A 15,622-nucleotide genomic window follows, 5' to 3' on the forward strand; every position below is an offset into this window, starting at 1 on the left:
GTGTTTCTGGCATTGTTGGTAAAAAGTGTGATCATCACAATCTAATGCCTTTTTGTACCATTTGTACTCTGGTGGGTCGGTGCTAAGGTGCTCACAATACCACGCCACGTCTCAGGTTCAATTCCCGTTGTGCAATTTTGATCTCTTATCGACTGATCAATCATTCTATTATATGCCGTAAGTCTTTTAAAAGCCTAACAGTTCTATACGAATAAACAGGGCAGCTCTCACTGCAGTCCAAATTGCTCTGTAGTCCAGTATGCCTTATGTACAAAAGGGGGGATGCACCTTATAATCCTGTATGCCTTATAGTGCGAAAAATTCACTGGATTTTATTTGGTTGTATCAATGTGATTATGCGGCCATGATGAATATAATAGTTTCCTGGTAATTAATTTGGTACTAGCCCTAAGGATAATGCTGTGCAGCCTGCCCAGCCAGCATTCCATTCCATCAGTAGGCACAAATAAGCAAAGTGAATAATGTGCTTCTAGGCCTTGGCCTTGTCAATTACGATTCCATCTATAAGGCTTAAATCCCCTTGAATAATAGCCTCCGTTCAGACAGCCTTAATAATGCAGCTCACACCGGGATTGGTGGTGGGAGCCTTGACACGCATGTCACATGCTAAGAGGAGCATAGAGCAGGTTACATGTGGTTCATGGATGTCCTTCAGCCTGTGGTCATGTAGCTGGAAACAGCTTGCGGTTAAGATTATTTTAATTTTCTTCCTAATGTTGACACATACAAAATAAAAATAAAAATACTGTTTATTCCGGACTGCAAGGCGCACCAAAGCCACCGAATTGGCCAGAAATTAAAAAGCGCACCATATAACCTGGTGCGCCCTACATACCAGAAAATGCAGCTACTCAAATTGGAAATGCATACAGAATTCATTCATGTGGGTTACTCAACGAGGTTTTAATGTATGCCGCCGTATTAGTGCAATGATGCAAAACATTGTGTGCAAATGGAATGGAACCCAGGTCATGGTGGTCAAATCGCCAAATCCTAACCACGAGACTACCAGTGATGTTGATAATATACAAAAATACATTGGCTTTAATCTCACTGTCACAATATTTTTTTTCACAGTCCCAGAGACAAATGTTAGAGGATGGAGGAAACAGAAAGTCGTCCTGAAAGCCATAAATAAATGCAAATTCAAGAGTTGTTTACCTGAGTTCATTCATATCTTTTAGAGACAACTTTCTGCAATTTGCTTTATATTTAGAACATGGCAAAAGCAGATGTAGTCTACTATGCTAGAAACTAGTTTGGTCTGCATACCAAAAATGAACACTGGCGTCTCCATGTCGAACTCTAGCATTGTCGTTTTCCAAGCTGAAAACTAGGCTGTTTACTTTATTGCAAATAATAATTAAAAAAATGCTCCTCCCATTTTATGAGAACTAGAATAGTTTTTAAAGCTTGCTTTGTCGTCTACTAAAAATTAGCAATGTTTGCTTCGGAGATAAAAACTACCATCAGCGTCTTTTAGGTGTAAAATAAAGTTTTTTTTTCTTCTACGGCAAAAAATGTTTTCTTCTGTATCAAAATTTAGCGTGGTCTTTTTTGCCAAAGCTAACGTTGTCTATGTCCAAGATTGCATTGTCTTATTCGGTGCCAAAAACTAGAGTCATATTTGTCTCAGGCGTAGACGAGCATAGTCTTCAACTAAACGCATAAAGTGGTTGAGCCACATAGTTACATCATCAGCAGGATTGAGAGTGCGTGATTAAAGCAATAGCCTGTGGTCCTGAAAATGTGGTAGTTACCATTACAAACACCAAGGAATGAAATTGCTTGATTTTTTTATCGAGGTTTCCAACCAAATATGAATAACATATACATTTAAGAGGATGTCTCCTTTGTCACATTGGGCGGCATCGCTGCCTAAATTCAAATGCAGTTAATAAACAGGGTTGGGGGGGTTATTTAAAAAATGGTGTCTGTTACAATTACCAGTTACCTGTTCAAAAATCTAATCATTAACATAATACGAAAACCATAAAATTGAAGTAGTCTAACTTAATTACATTAGATTACTTTTGGATTAAGCTAATACGAAATATACTAAAAAATAAAAATGGTCTAAATGAAATTATTAAATTTTTGTGATTGAATACAGTAGTGGATTTATAACTATGATTAACGGCAAAATACAAAAAGACAATCGATCATATTGACTAAATGTCCCTTAACACATCTGTAGCACACTAATACGCACGCATGTAAACTACCTCATGAAACTGCAGGCTTGCGCCAATATAAAAACAATCTGTGCTAAATTGAAGTAGAAATGAAACACAGACCAAAACAAAAGTGCTTTTACCTGAAACACAGTTTGACAAATATGGAATTTTTACAATATGATAAGGGTGATACCACGATCTGCGCACAAGTCGTGTTTAAGCTTCATCTCTATCTCTCTCTCTGTCAGTGATTGAAATGATGATACACTCAATTCATCTACCTATATGTATAATTAATTATACTTTTAAATGTGTCTATGGTAGGAATACATATTTTTTACTGAATCTGATTCCTTTTTTTAAATCCGAATTATTTTACTCTCAAGCCTGTTAATACATCATCTCAAATTTAGCTAACTACTAGTGTTAACAGGCAAACCAAAGCCTATTCATGTACATTAAAGGAAAGTACATGATCAAATTGTTGTTGTATACATACTTCTTGAAATAAATTCTAGGTGCCCTGTTTAGATGTTCGTGCATTAGTATTTGAGACCTCAGGGCAATTACAGAGGGATGAGGAAAAAAGCTATTAAGCGTGGATTAATTACGGCACAGGTTTGATCTTTTATTCATGTACGGATCAAATCCAAGCCAACACACTATGGAGTGTGTATGAAGATGCATTATCTATCTATTCGCAGGCGGCTGTGGCTGCTGCTGCTCTTACTCATTCCCACTGGCAAAGGGAATGAAGAGACATGAATTCCATTACAGCCGAAAACGCAACACTCTTTCGAATGTTTTCAACAGTCTTGCAATAATGAATGGTGACACAGAATTTACAGTTAAGGTTCCCTCGAAATAGGTCAACTTCTTTCATTACCGCTGACCGGGTTGCGTGAGTCACGGATGGCAGGGAGTTGAAAGAGGAACTGCTAGTTGTTTGTACAGAAAATATACTCAGGTCGGTTATTTGAGGGGAGTCGGATGGTCTTCGTTAATAAAAAGTCTGGTGTCCAATTTCTGTCAGGATCATTATACCAGAACATCTGAAAGCCTCTTGGAGGTATTTATGTGTAAGGACAAAATAATTCACTTATTTGCGCAATCCAACTTTTACTTCAAATGTACGTAAAATGCTCCAGCAGCCCCGAAAAACAGGCTGGTTACGCCCCTGAGTAAAAGATTACTGTAGACTGAAAGATAACGCCATCGGGATTGCATCAGTCGAGGGTGTCGGCTTTCCGAAGGCGAAAGTAACTAATCACGGGCCTCCCTCACCGTTGTCCCTCTGCATGACCTATTCATGAATTTCTATGTGTTCATGGTGTCACAGACGGTTCTTAATGAACATGTGCGAGCCTTCATCCTGCCTCCATGGCACCCGTCCAAGACGACCATCGTTCATTCGATGAAATAAAAAGTGAAAATTTGACATGCATGCTTTTGCTGGTGCTATACCACTTTTCAAAGTGCAATGTCTGGTGTCGAGGCTTTCGTCAATTTGCTCAAGCTCTGATTGGATGCGAGGTGTGTTCCATCACCTTCCCTAATATTTAAAAAGTGCTTAAATTTTGTGTGAAGGGCTTGTAAATGGTTAAAATCTTTTTAATGCTTCTCATCAAGTCTGCTTAAAATACACTGCTCTATGGTGGCTCCGCTTTGCCATTGCATTTATTTTTCCCTTTTGATTAACGCCAGCTTTCATTAGTTTGTATGGTATTGTCATGTCGAGCGTCATCGCTCCTTACAGGTAGCGGCCAAAAATACAGGTGCATGGTACACTCAAAGAGGCCACTAAGAAATACAGTGGCTTGCGAAACTCTCTGCCCCCCCTTGAACTTTGTGACCTTTTGCTACATTTCAGACTTCAAACATCAGTATATAAAACTGTAATTTCTTGTGAAGCATCAACAATAAGTGGGACGCAATTATGAAGTGGAACACACTTTATCGGATATTTTAAACTTTTTTAACAGATAAACGAAAAAGTGGGTGTGCAAAAGTATTCAGCCCCTTTATTTTCAGTGCAGCAAACTCTGTCCAGAAGTTCGGTGAGGATCTCTGAATGATTCTATGTTGATCTAAATGACTAACGATGATAAATGGAATCCACCTGTGTGCAATCAAATCTCTGTATAAATGCACCTGCACTGTGATAGTCTCAGAGGTCTGTTTAAAGCACAGAGAGCATCATGAAGAACGAGGAACACACCAGCCAGGTCCGAGAAGTTTAAAGCTGAATTTGGATATAAAAAGATTTCCTAAGCTTCATTGCACTGAGCACTGTGCAAGCAATACTATTGAAATGGAAGAAGTATGAGACCACTGCAAATCTACCAAGATTGGGCTGTCCCCCTAATTTTTCAGCTCATACAAGGAGAAAACTGATCAGAGATGCAGCAAAGAGGCCAATGATCACTATGGATGAACTGCAGAGGTCTACAGCTGAGGTGGGAGAATCTGTCCATAGGACAACAATCGGTTGTATACTGCACAAATCTATCCTTTATAGAAGAGTGGAAAGAATGAAGCCATTTCTTAAAGATATCCATAAAAAGTGTGGTTACAGTTTTCCACAAGCCACCTGGGAGACACACCAAACATGTGGAAGAAGGTGCTCTAGTCAGATGAGACCTCAATCCAATTGAGAATCTGTGGAAAGAACTGAAAACTGCTGTCCACAAACACTTTCCATCCAACCTCACTGAGCTCAAGCTGTTTTGCAAGGAGGAATGGGCAAAAATATCAGTTTCTCGATGTGCAAAACTGATAGAGACATACCCCAACCGACATTCAGCTGTAATCGCAGCAAAAGGTGGCGCTACAAAGTATTAAATCAATGGGGCTGAATCGATTTGCTCACCCACTTTTTCTTGTTTTGTTAAAAAAGTTTAAATTATCCAATAAAGTGTGGTCCACTTATTGTTAATGCTTCACAAGAAATTACAGTTTTACATCTTTATGTTTGAAGTCTGAAATGTGGAAAAAGTTCACAAAGTTCAAGGGGGCCAAATAGTCTTGCAAGCCACTGTTTGTATTAGTGTGAGGATTGCATATCAGTTATGAACATTAAATATTTACACACATATTTTTTAGTTCCACAAATAGATTTGTGATCTACACAAGATTTAAAACTCCTATGTCTTGATAAATGTACACGCAAGATTATACATCGCAGATGTATTTGTTGCTCTGCAAAATGCATCAGTCACACCGGATGTATTATTTTAGTGGCACTGGGGATATTGGAAAATTGGCTTTGAAAGTCCTTGAAAAGTGCTTGAATTTAGTCATGAAAAAGGTGTACAAAGACTCTTGAGAACTATTTTGGTGAGAGCCATTGGTTTGTCATCCCCAAAAGTAGACAGGTGCCCTTAGATTTTTTTTATTTCCATATAATTCAAAGTTTGTATTCTAGCCAGTCTTACATGGCCACATAAGAACATTAGACTAAGCCAGATTTTGTGAGCTAAACAGCGCATGTTTCTGCAAATGCCTAAACAAGCCCCTCAGAGAATGTTGTGATATCATCATAAAAGCTTTGTGTTGTTAAAACCTGATTTTCCTCCAAATAAAAACGCTTTAGCCCTCTGGGTGTTTGCGTGCTACTACGCTTTTCCTTACGTGCTCTATTAATAAGTAAATGTGAGCCTAAATTGTCTTTAAAAGGCGCTCAGCTAATATTAAAGCGCTGAACAGCTCCTCTCTGGTCGGGTCCTCGTGTTTGAGGTGACTTAAGCTTTAATTTAATCTACTTTTTGTTCACTTCTCTATTTTGAATAAAACATTCAAGCCAATAAGTGTGTCTTTGTTCAACGCATCTGGCCCGTCGTCTGCCGCAAGAACCTTTAACACCATTGGAGTGTTAAACTTTGATGCAAATTCACGCAGATCATTTGCCTAGCTTGTGATTGAACTCAAATTGCCAACAGTACTCCAACGGTGCTGTTTTTTCTTGGAAAACTAAGATGATACTGCACAAGTCAAACCGGTCAATGGCTCTATGCATTCCGCGTGTCGTGGAACAAATACGTTATTCTAATTGCTTATCATGTCCCAGTACACTACACTAAATACACATTACTCTATTTTTCTAATTCCATTTTGCCAATTTATAAATCATGTGATGTATGCAATGTTATAATCAGGTTTAAATTGACTTAATCATATATTAATTATACTAAGACAAGAGGTGTTTAACTATTAAAATTACGTATCTTTTTTAAAATATATATTTTAAGCTCAGCTGTCTTGTGTGTCTTCAACCTTTTTCAAGTTGAGAGCTTATTGTTGTGACTAATTAGCACAAAGAGAAAACCGTTAGATATGCATTTCTAAAATAACTTAACACATTATTACTAGGTTAGTTATTGGAAGTAGGGTTAAATTGACCCAGTACTGGTGAGGTATTTTCAGATCAGGTCCACGGGCACCTCAGTAGACAATTCTTCATTGTCTACCTGCTTCTTCAATGACAATCAACCCATATATTTGTGGTTCAATTTTAAGTATCACATCAATTCAATGGTTTGAAATCCCTTTACAGTTTGCTAAATGTGTAGTTTTTCATGATGACCCACTTTAACACCTGATATATTTTCCAACAAAGACTATTAAATGACAGGTCGTTTCCCCCCCAAAACTAAAAAAAAAAAAAAAAAAGTTTCCTTTTTTGTTTCTAATTGTTTTTTTTACTAATAATGGCAGATAAACCGCAATTTACTTTCACAAAACATATTCAATGAGTTATTGTTTTTATGCGTCTTCATCCACTGTTTGTTTTGTGAACAAAATGAAAGAGACCTAAACCACCAAAGAAGGACCATGACCACGGTTGATGTTTAACATCTGTTGCTCTGCATGACACACAAGGCGCACCAAATGATAGGGCGTGCTGCACAATTTGTTTGAAATTTGAAACTTTTATGTGCGCCTTACGGTCATGAAAGTACAGTAAAATTATTTTACAATATTCTACAACTTAAAGCTCAAGAAAACCCAAAATATCTATGTAGTAAATGATAATAATATATATATATAGAGAGAGGGAGAGAGGGAGAGAGAGAGAGAGATGGAGAGAGATGGAGAGAGAGAGAGAGAGAGAGAGAGAGAGAGAGAGAGAGAGAGAGAGAGAGAGAGAGAGAGAGAGAGAGAGAGAGAGAGAGAGAGAGAGAGAGAGAGAGAGAGAGAGAGAGAGAGATTTATAAATTCTTATTCATTATCATTAGTATTTTTCAAACGTTAGAGATCTTGGCCAACCGGACACACGTGGCAATTCTATTTTTCTTGTTGGGCGAACGAGGCAGCTGGGACACCCTGACATCAAACTGATGTTATTGTTGTTATTTTTTTTGCCTTTCATTGTGAGATTAGCTTCCCGCTCTTCCCCTCTCAGCATTTCAAGTGGAGAAGAACCAGCTACTTTTTTCCCCCCTGTGTTATCTCATTCCTCGCTTGTCTCTTGCTTTATAATCATGATCCTTATTCGCACCTCTTTATCCAGTCTGTTCTGATTTCTTTCTTCTCTCTCTGTGTTTTGTTCTCTTCTGCAGTGAAGCGCTCAGTAGATTTTAAGTCGCGGGGCGTTAAATTGTTCCCTGGCAAAGACTCCGGCGGCAAGTTTTCAATCTGTGAGTTCCCATCTTAATGTCAATTGTGGCTAATGAACTAATGTGTGCTGAATGACTTGTTTTTTGTTTTATGTCACTTTCTTCCTCTTACCTCCTTTTTTTAAAATTTCTTTTTGGTCTTTAAAAAAACTTTCGGATAAATAAAAATGTATTAGGAGCCTCATGATGTCCCAATCTTTTAATATTTGTTTTGAAGCATGACTTGCTTTGCATTAAATCATGTTTTTGCTTCATCCACATCAGTATTGTCAAACATATGCACAGGCCATTTCTGGCATATCGGATGATTTAATCAAACTCTCCATACATTTGAGTATGAGTATGCCTTAAAATAAGTGAGTCTCTAGGTCGTTTATTTTAAAAGATATGCTTTTTTAAAATAAATGCAAACAAAATATTCTATCTGGCCGCTAGAGGGAAGTGTGGAGTTGTATAGCCTGTTGAGTTGGTTTAAGTGCAAAACTGCATTTACTCAACTGTGAAATAAACAGGTTAAGATGTTCAAAGCCTATCTTGAAAATATGTTTTCACTATTGTTTGTGAATACATTTGTTGTGTTTAAAAATGCCCCTTGTCATCTGTGATTAGGCCTCTAAAGTAGGCTGAATGATAAAGCATAATATTGAAAAACTACGGTGAGCTAAAAATTTAAAGTTTACACTCTTACTGACCCGGCCAGCCTGAGAACAGAAGGTCTGGATCCAACACCAGAGCCAAACTGAGTTTGACATCCCTGATCTACATACAGTATATGTTGTAGTGTCTCATTTCATATTTATTTTTCTAATCATGGGACATATCATTTTTCTCTGTTCATCATTATAATTATTATTATTATATTATCTCATCTCATCTCATTAGCCGTACCGCTTATCCTCATTAGGGTCGCGGGGGGGCTGGAGCCCATCCCAGCCATCTCCGGGCAGTGGGCAGGGGACACCCTGAACTGGTTGCCAGCCAATTGCAGGGCACACAGGGACAGACAACTCATTCGCTCATTCACACCTAGGGACAATTTGGACCGGCCAATTCACCTGAAATGCATGTTTTTGGAACATGGGAGGAAACCGGAGTGCCCGGAGGAAACCCACGCAAGCACGGGGAGAACATACAAACTCCGCACAGGATGTCTGGAGCTGGATTTGAACCCACGACAGGTTCCCATGACATGAACTGTGCCGCACAAGCGCTAACCACTGTGCCGCCGTGCTGCCCTATATATTATATTATTATTATTATTATTATTGTTTTACATTTGTAGCCTGCTAACTTTTTTATTTATAATTGCCAAATCACTCCAGGCATGACGGACAAAATAATGAATTACGGTAAATTATTTGAAAATAGTTGCTATGTAAAATAAAAGAATACATTCCCAAAAACAATAAGTAAAACAATAACATAATACATAAATCTAAATGCAATATTAAATTGTACACAAATAAGTAAAAAATAAGTATAAAATACTGCAATCATAAAAATGTTTTATTTAAAAATCTAACATTTATAGATGTAATAATATATGGAAATGGAGCTCAAACTGCGTGTTTCTTAGCTACAGCCCAGAAAGCCAACTGATCTAGAGAAGATCTGTGTCGAGGAGTGTGCCAAGATCCCTCCTGCAGTGTGTGCAACCCTGGCGAAAGACTACAGGAAGCGTTTGTCCTCTGTAATAGCAAACAAAGGCTACTGTAGAAAATATTAACATTCATTTTCTCAGTTGTTCAAACATTTATTTGCAGCTATAACACATAAAAAAACCGTTAAAAAAACATGCACTGTGATTTCTGGATTTAATAGCAGGGTGTTTAAATACTTATTTTCTTCTCTGTATATGTCCTTATGAAGGCCTTATTATGTGGTGTGCCTTTCTTATTGTCCAGAAAATATGGTAAAATGAATGCTTTATTATGGTCCCATGCAGAGAAAAGCCATTAAGAAACTGAAAAATGCACATGACAATCGTCTTTTGTCTGAGAGGTTTCAACCGTAGGAGGTTTCAACCTCTTTGAGAGAATGTACTTGAAAGTGCTTCAATATTCTGTTACTGTACTTTAATCCAAATTTCCTCTGCGATCCTCTTCATGCTGTTTTGAAACATATTTCTGCATATAACCATGACGACAAGCCCTATTATTTTTGCCCTTTCACTTCTTGGACACTCATTTTGGCTTTACTATTCATGCGTCGACAGCAACGGGGAATGACACTCTTGCAAGGATGGGGGTATCATTCCAGATGCATGAGTAGGAAGGGACACTTGCTCGTTTTTTTTTTTCTCCCTTAATTGGATTCTGAGTCTTGTCGTGATGTATTCGAGACCCTTATGTTTTCTCTAAAAGCTTTTTTTAGACATTTTCTCTTGGAAATACAAACAGACCCCGTTATAGTGTATATGGTTGTATAGTGGGGCATTAAACCCACTGCGAAATGTATTCATTTACAAAGTAGTGACACCCTTTGAGATGACATCTTTATCGACAGAGTATAAACACGACTATAGATCTACAAATAAAAAAAGAGAACATACAGTATAATTTCAGTGGAATAAACAATCTTTATTGTTATCATACAGTACAACAAAAATGGATTGCTTGTCGTTTCAGAGTAAAAAAGTGATTAAGAGAGCAGCTGGCTAGTTGCATGCAAGCATCCAGGCGAGCCGGGTCTCAGACCAAGTTGTAGCGCGAGGTCATCCATTTCCTGGGTAATGAATTTGGGAATGTTGAGATACAGGCATACCAGGGTTAGCGTCTGAGGTTTTTTACATAGCTTGGCCATAGCAATAAGCCAGACCTGCAGCCCCGCTACTCATTTCTCTCCCGACACCGTTTCAGTCCGTTTTTGGACCTAATAACCATCTACAGAACACCCACTGGCGATCACCATATCTTTGTGCTCATCCGAGTTTCCTAAGAGTTTGATTTGATCGAACAATTATTTTCGGTTCAACGAGCCGCTAAAAGCTAGTAGTTGCTGTGCTTCCCAAGTTGCTTTGGTGGACACATGACAGTCGCGGACATACAGTCTTGCTCACTCAACATACACATTTACAGCCTTCTCCTCGTGATAGCATTTGCTGTGTGCTGTCTACTGCAGGAAACACTGCACAATACGATTATACCACTGACGATAAACGCAATTTAATTAGATTCAAAGTTCACAAAGCAGTGAACTAGCGATAATGGAAGTGCGAAGTAGCGAGGGATTACTGTATTTCTGATGTGAGCGAAATCCAAATATGAGGCAGGATTAAAGTTGTCAATAGAATGAATAAAAGTTTGTGAAAAACAACTTTGTTGCAACATTCAAAACTAAAAAATGATCAGTTACAGATCACATTTTTTGATTAATTTGATCGAACTGGTTTGTTTTATACCAATCAACAAAATCTTTATAGCTGTTTTAAAAATTAAAAAACTACATGTTTGTAGTTGTTGTTGTTTTGAACACATGTAGCCAGTTTTATAGGGCTTACTTTTAAAATGAACATTAAAAAAACATTTAATCTTTTGGCTATTCAACAGAATGACAACATGTTTGGTTTTTTTAAATTAGATAGATAGATAGATAGATAAATAGATAGATAGATAGATAGATAGATAGATAGATAGATAGATAGATAGATAGATAGATAGATAGATAGATAGATAGATAGATAGATAGATAGATAGATAGATAGATAGATAGATAGATAGATAGATAGATAGATAGATAGATAGATAGATAGATAGATAGATAGATAGATAGATAGATAGATAGATAGATAGATAGATAGATAGATAGATAGATAGATAGATAGATAGATAGATAGATAGATAGATAGATAGATAGATAGATAGATAGATAGATAGATAGATAGATAGATAGATAGATAGATACTTTATTCATCCCCGAAGGGAAATTCACATTTCCAGCAGCATCCCTGAGCTGAGAACAATACAATAAAAAAGCAAAAAGAATACAATTTACAAATACCCAGTGGTGTGGTTTAATGTGGGCTTTTACTCTGCCGGGTAGAGTTAAAGAGCCTCATGGCATGAGGATAAAAAGATCTCTTCAGTCTGTCCGTAGTACAAGACAGTGACAGCATTCTGTCGCTGAAACTGCTCTTCTGTCTGGAGATAATGCTGTGTAGTGGATGCGATGGATTGTCCATGATTGACCGCAGCTTTTCCAGTGCCCGTCTCTCAGCTACTGTTGTCAGGCTGTCCAGCTCTGTGCCCACAACAGAGCTCGCTTTCCTCGCCAGTTTATTGAGACGAGAGGCGTCCTTCTTCTTGACGCTGCCTCCCCATCATGCTGCTGCATAGAAGAGCGCGCTTGCCACAACTGTCTCATAGAATATTTCCAGGAGCTTTTTGCAGATTTTGAAGGAGGCCAGCCTTCTGAGGAAGTAAAGTCAGCTTTGCCCTTTCCTACATAGAGCTTCTGTGTTGGCAGTCCTGTCCAGTTTGTTGTTCAGCTGCACACCCAGGTATTTGAAGGTCTGGACAAATTCTACACATTCTCCTCTGATGGTTACAGGAACCGGGTGAGTTCTAGTTCTCCTGAAGTCCACCACCATCTCCCTGGTCTTGGTGATGTTCAGGTGCAGGTGGATTGGGTCGCGCCATCGGACAAAGTCCTTAATCAATTTCCTGTACTCCTCCTCCTGCCCATTTCTGATACATCCCACGATCGCAGTGTTGTCGGCAAACTTTTGCACATGGCAGGACTCAGAGTTGCACTTAAAGTCCGATGTATACAGAGTGAATAGGAACGGAGAGAGCACGGTCCCCTGCGGAGATCCTGTGCTGCTAACCACAGTGTCCGATGTACAGCCCCCCTGTTTCACATACTGGGGTCTGCCTGTCAGGTAGTCCGTAACCCATTTTACAAGGCGTGAGCTAATTCCCATCTCTGTCAGTTTCCTACTCAGTAGCAGAGGCTGTATGGTATTGAAGGCACTGGAGAAGTCCAAAAATGTAATCCTCACAACCCCCTTAGCCCTATCCAGGTGAGAGAGGGATCGGTGTAACATGTATGCTATAGCATCCTCCACTCCCACCTTCTCCTGGTAAGCAAATTGCAGAGGGTCGATGGCGTGACGGACCTGTAGCCTCAGGTGGTGCAGCAGCAACCGCTCCATGGTTTTCATCACATGTGATGTCAGGGCGACCGGCCTGAAGTCGTTGAGTTCCTCAGGTCTTGATTTCTTTGGGACTGGGATGATGCAGGATGTTTTCCACAGCTGAGGGACCCTCCCCTGTTCAAGGCTCAGGTTGAAGATGCGCTGTAGAGAGTCTCCCAGCTCAGACGCACAGGCTTTCAGCAGTCGGAGGGGTACTCCATCTGGACCAGCTGCCTTGCTAGATCGCAGCCTCCTCAGCTCTCCACACACCTGGGCTGCAGTTATTTTGAGTGGGGGGGTGTCTTCCATGCTAGTGTCCAGAGGGGGAGGGGGAAGGGCAGCAGCAGTACTCAGGGGTGAGGATGAGGCGGACTGGTCAAACCTGTTGAAAAAGTTGTTCAACTGGTTGACTGGCCCCACATCTTTATCCACAGCCACACCCTGCTTGGTGCTGCAGCCAGTAATTGTTTTCATCCCTTCCCACACCTCCTTCATGTTGTTGTTCTGCAGCCTTTTCTCCAACTTCCTCCTGTACTGCTCCTTCCCTTTCCGGAGCTGGACTCTGAGCTCCCTCTGTACTCGTTTTAGCTCCTGCTGATCACCATTTTTAAAGGCCCTCTTCTTTTGGTTCAGAAGGCACTTGTCGCTCGTGATCCAGGGCTTGTTGTTGGCATAGCAGCGTACAGTCTTTATAGGAACAACAGTGTCCATGCAGAAGTTAATGTAGTCAGTTGTGCAGTTTGCCATCTCCTCAATGTCCCCACTGCTGGACCCTAGCAGGACATCCCAGTCCGTACGTCCAAAGCAGTCTCTCAGAGCCTGCTCTGCCTCGGTGGACCATTTTCTAAAAGAGCGTGTGGTTGTTGGTAGCCTTCTCACTTTTGGTTTGTACTGAGGTTTAAGCAGAGTGAGGTTGTGGTCTCCTTTCCCAAGGGCAGGCAGTGGTTTTGCACTGTATGCATTTTTGATGTTTGCATACAGAAGGTCAATAGTCCTATTTCCCCTGGTCTTGCAGTCAACATACTGGACGAAAGAGGGCAGTGTCTTATCAAGAGTCACGTGGTTGAAGTCCCCAGAGATTAACATTGCAGCCTCCGGGTGTTGTGTTTGTAGCTTTGCCACAGCGGAGTGGATGACGTCACACGCTACTTTCGCATCAGCGCGCGGTGGGATGTAAACAATAACAGCAATGACGTGTCCGAACTCTCTGGGCATGTAATAGGGACGCAGACTTACGGCCAAAAGTTTGACATCACGGCAGCAGATAGAAAGCTTTGTTTTTACATGCCCAGGGTTACACCACCTCGTGTTCACGTAAATAGCCAGTCCTCCTCCTTTGCGCTTCCCACTGGCTTTTGTGTCTCTGTCAGCCCGAACAGCGCAGAAGCCGGTTAGCGCGACGTTAGCGTCCGGGATGCTAGACCTGAGCCACGTTTCCTTAAAGCAAAGCATGCTGCACTCCCTGTATGCTTTGATGTCTTTCACAAGCACAGCCAGTTCGTCGATCTTATTTGGTAGGGAGTTGACATTCCCCATGATTATGGACGGTACCGAGGGCTTATGTCGCCACTTCGCCGCTAGCCGCTTAGCCTTTACCTTAGCACCGGCTCTGCACCCCCGGTAGGGTCGCCTCACATCGTTAGGTAAAAGGGGGACTGCGCCGGCTCGAGAATTCTTCAGGTCGAGGAGTTGATTTCTCGAATAAACGCATTTTTGCGCGTTAAAACCCATATCCATAGGATAGAAAGTAATCCAAAGTGCTGCAAGTGTTGCAAGGCAGCCACTGAAGATGTAAGCAAAAAACCAAAACAATAAATCACAAAAGTAGCGAAAATAACACGGGAGCTGCTGGAGTGGCTGCCATTCACGACGGCGCCGGAAGAACACAATACCAGCAATGGCGTGTCCGAACTCTCTGGGCATGTAATAGGGACGCAGACTTACGGCCAAAAGATTGTGTTTTTTGGTTGTTGTTATTTCGTATATTATGACCCAATTTGTTAGTGTTTTATAGAGTTATTGATTGGATTTTTTTTTCCTTTTAACTATTATTAGTACTGTATTACTATCATTTTTTATTACTGTAGTCATTATCATTTATATTATCAGTTCATTTTGCCCAAAATGTAAATATTTGGCCTCTTAATGATAAATATTGGGGTGATGTGAAATTAAATGCCACTTCTTTTTTAGAGAAATGTCTTTAAATTTGGGAATCTTTTCTATATTTCAAACTTATAGTGTTGCCTTTCAAATTGAACAAAATTAAATAGCAACTATTCATGGAATTGTTTAGTACAATATGTCCAATTTGTTTAAGTTGCTTTTCACCAAGTGTGCCATATATTTGGGGGCCTTCTTTATAACCAAATTATAAAATTTTGATTGACATTTCATTTTTTCCCCTCTTTTCATCCAGATACAGGATTAGAATGAAGTCATAATTAACAACTTTACAATAAAATTAAGAGTTTATCTTGGTCTAATTACGTAAATTGTCTGAAGACTTTTTATTATTATGTAGTTAGGAAACCAAATAATTTTAACAACATATCAAAGTAATAAGGGGATTACTTTTTTAGGGATTGTTGAAAAGTTTGGGGCTGTTTTGTAAGGAAAAAAACGCGAACTCAAAAACAACAAAACAGGAAATTGGATCAAACCGACCCACATTA

General features: G+C 39.7%; 1 protein-coding gene across 2 annotated transcripts in view; it reads left to right on the forward strand.

The window, feature by feature from the left end:
• Positions 1-15,622, forward strand: part of csmd3b (CUB and Sushi multiple domains 3b) — a 493,867-nt gene that overhangs the window by 283,694 nt on the left and 194,551 nt on the right. For both annotated transcript variants that reach the window (XM_088329348.1, XM_088329349.1), the window contains exon 7: positions 7,757-7,834. In XM_088329348.1, the coding sequence (XP_088185474.1) occupies positions 7,757-7,834 (78 nt within the window). The remainder of the gene's footprint in view (positions 1-7,756; positions 7,835-15,622) is intronic.

The sequence above is a fragment of the Urocampus carinirostris genome, chromosome 2, assembly GCF_059441175.1.
Source record: "Urocampus carinirostris isolate Australia breed hairy pipefish chromosome 2, RoL_Ucar_1.0, whole genome shotgun sequence".
In the NCBI taxonomy this organism is placed as follows: domain Eukaryota; kingdom Metazoa; phylum Chordata; class Actinopteri; order Syngnathiformes; family Syngnathidae; genus Urocampus; species Urocampus carinirostris.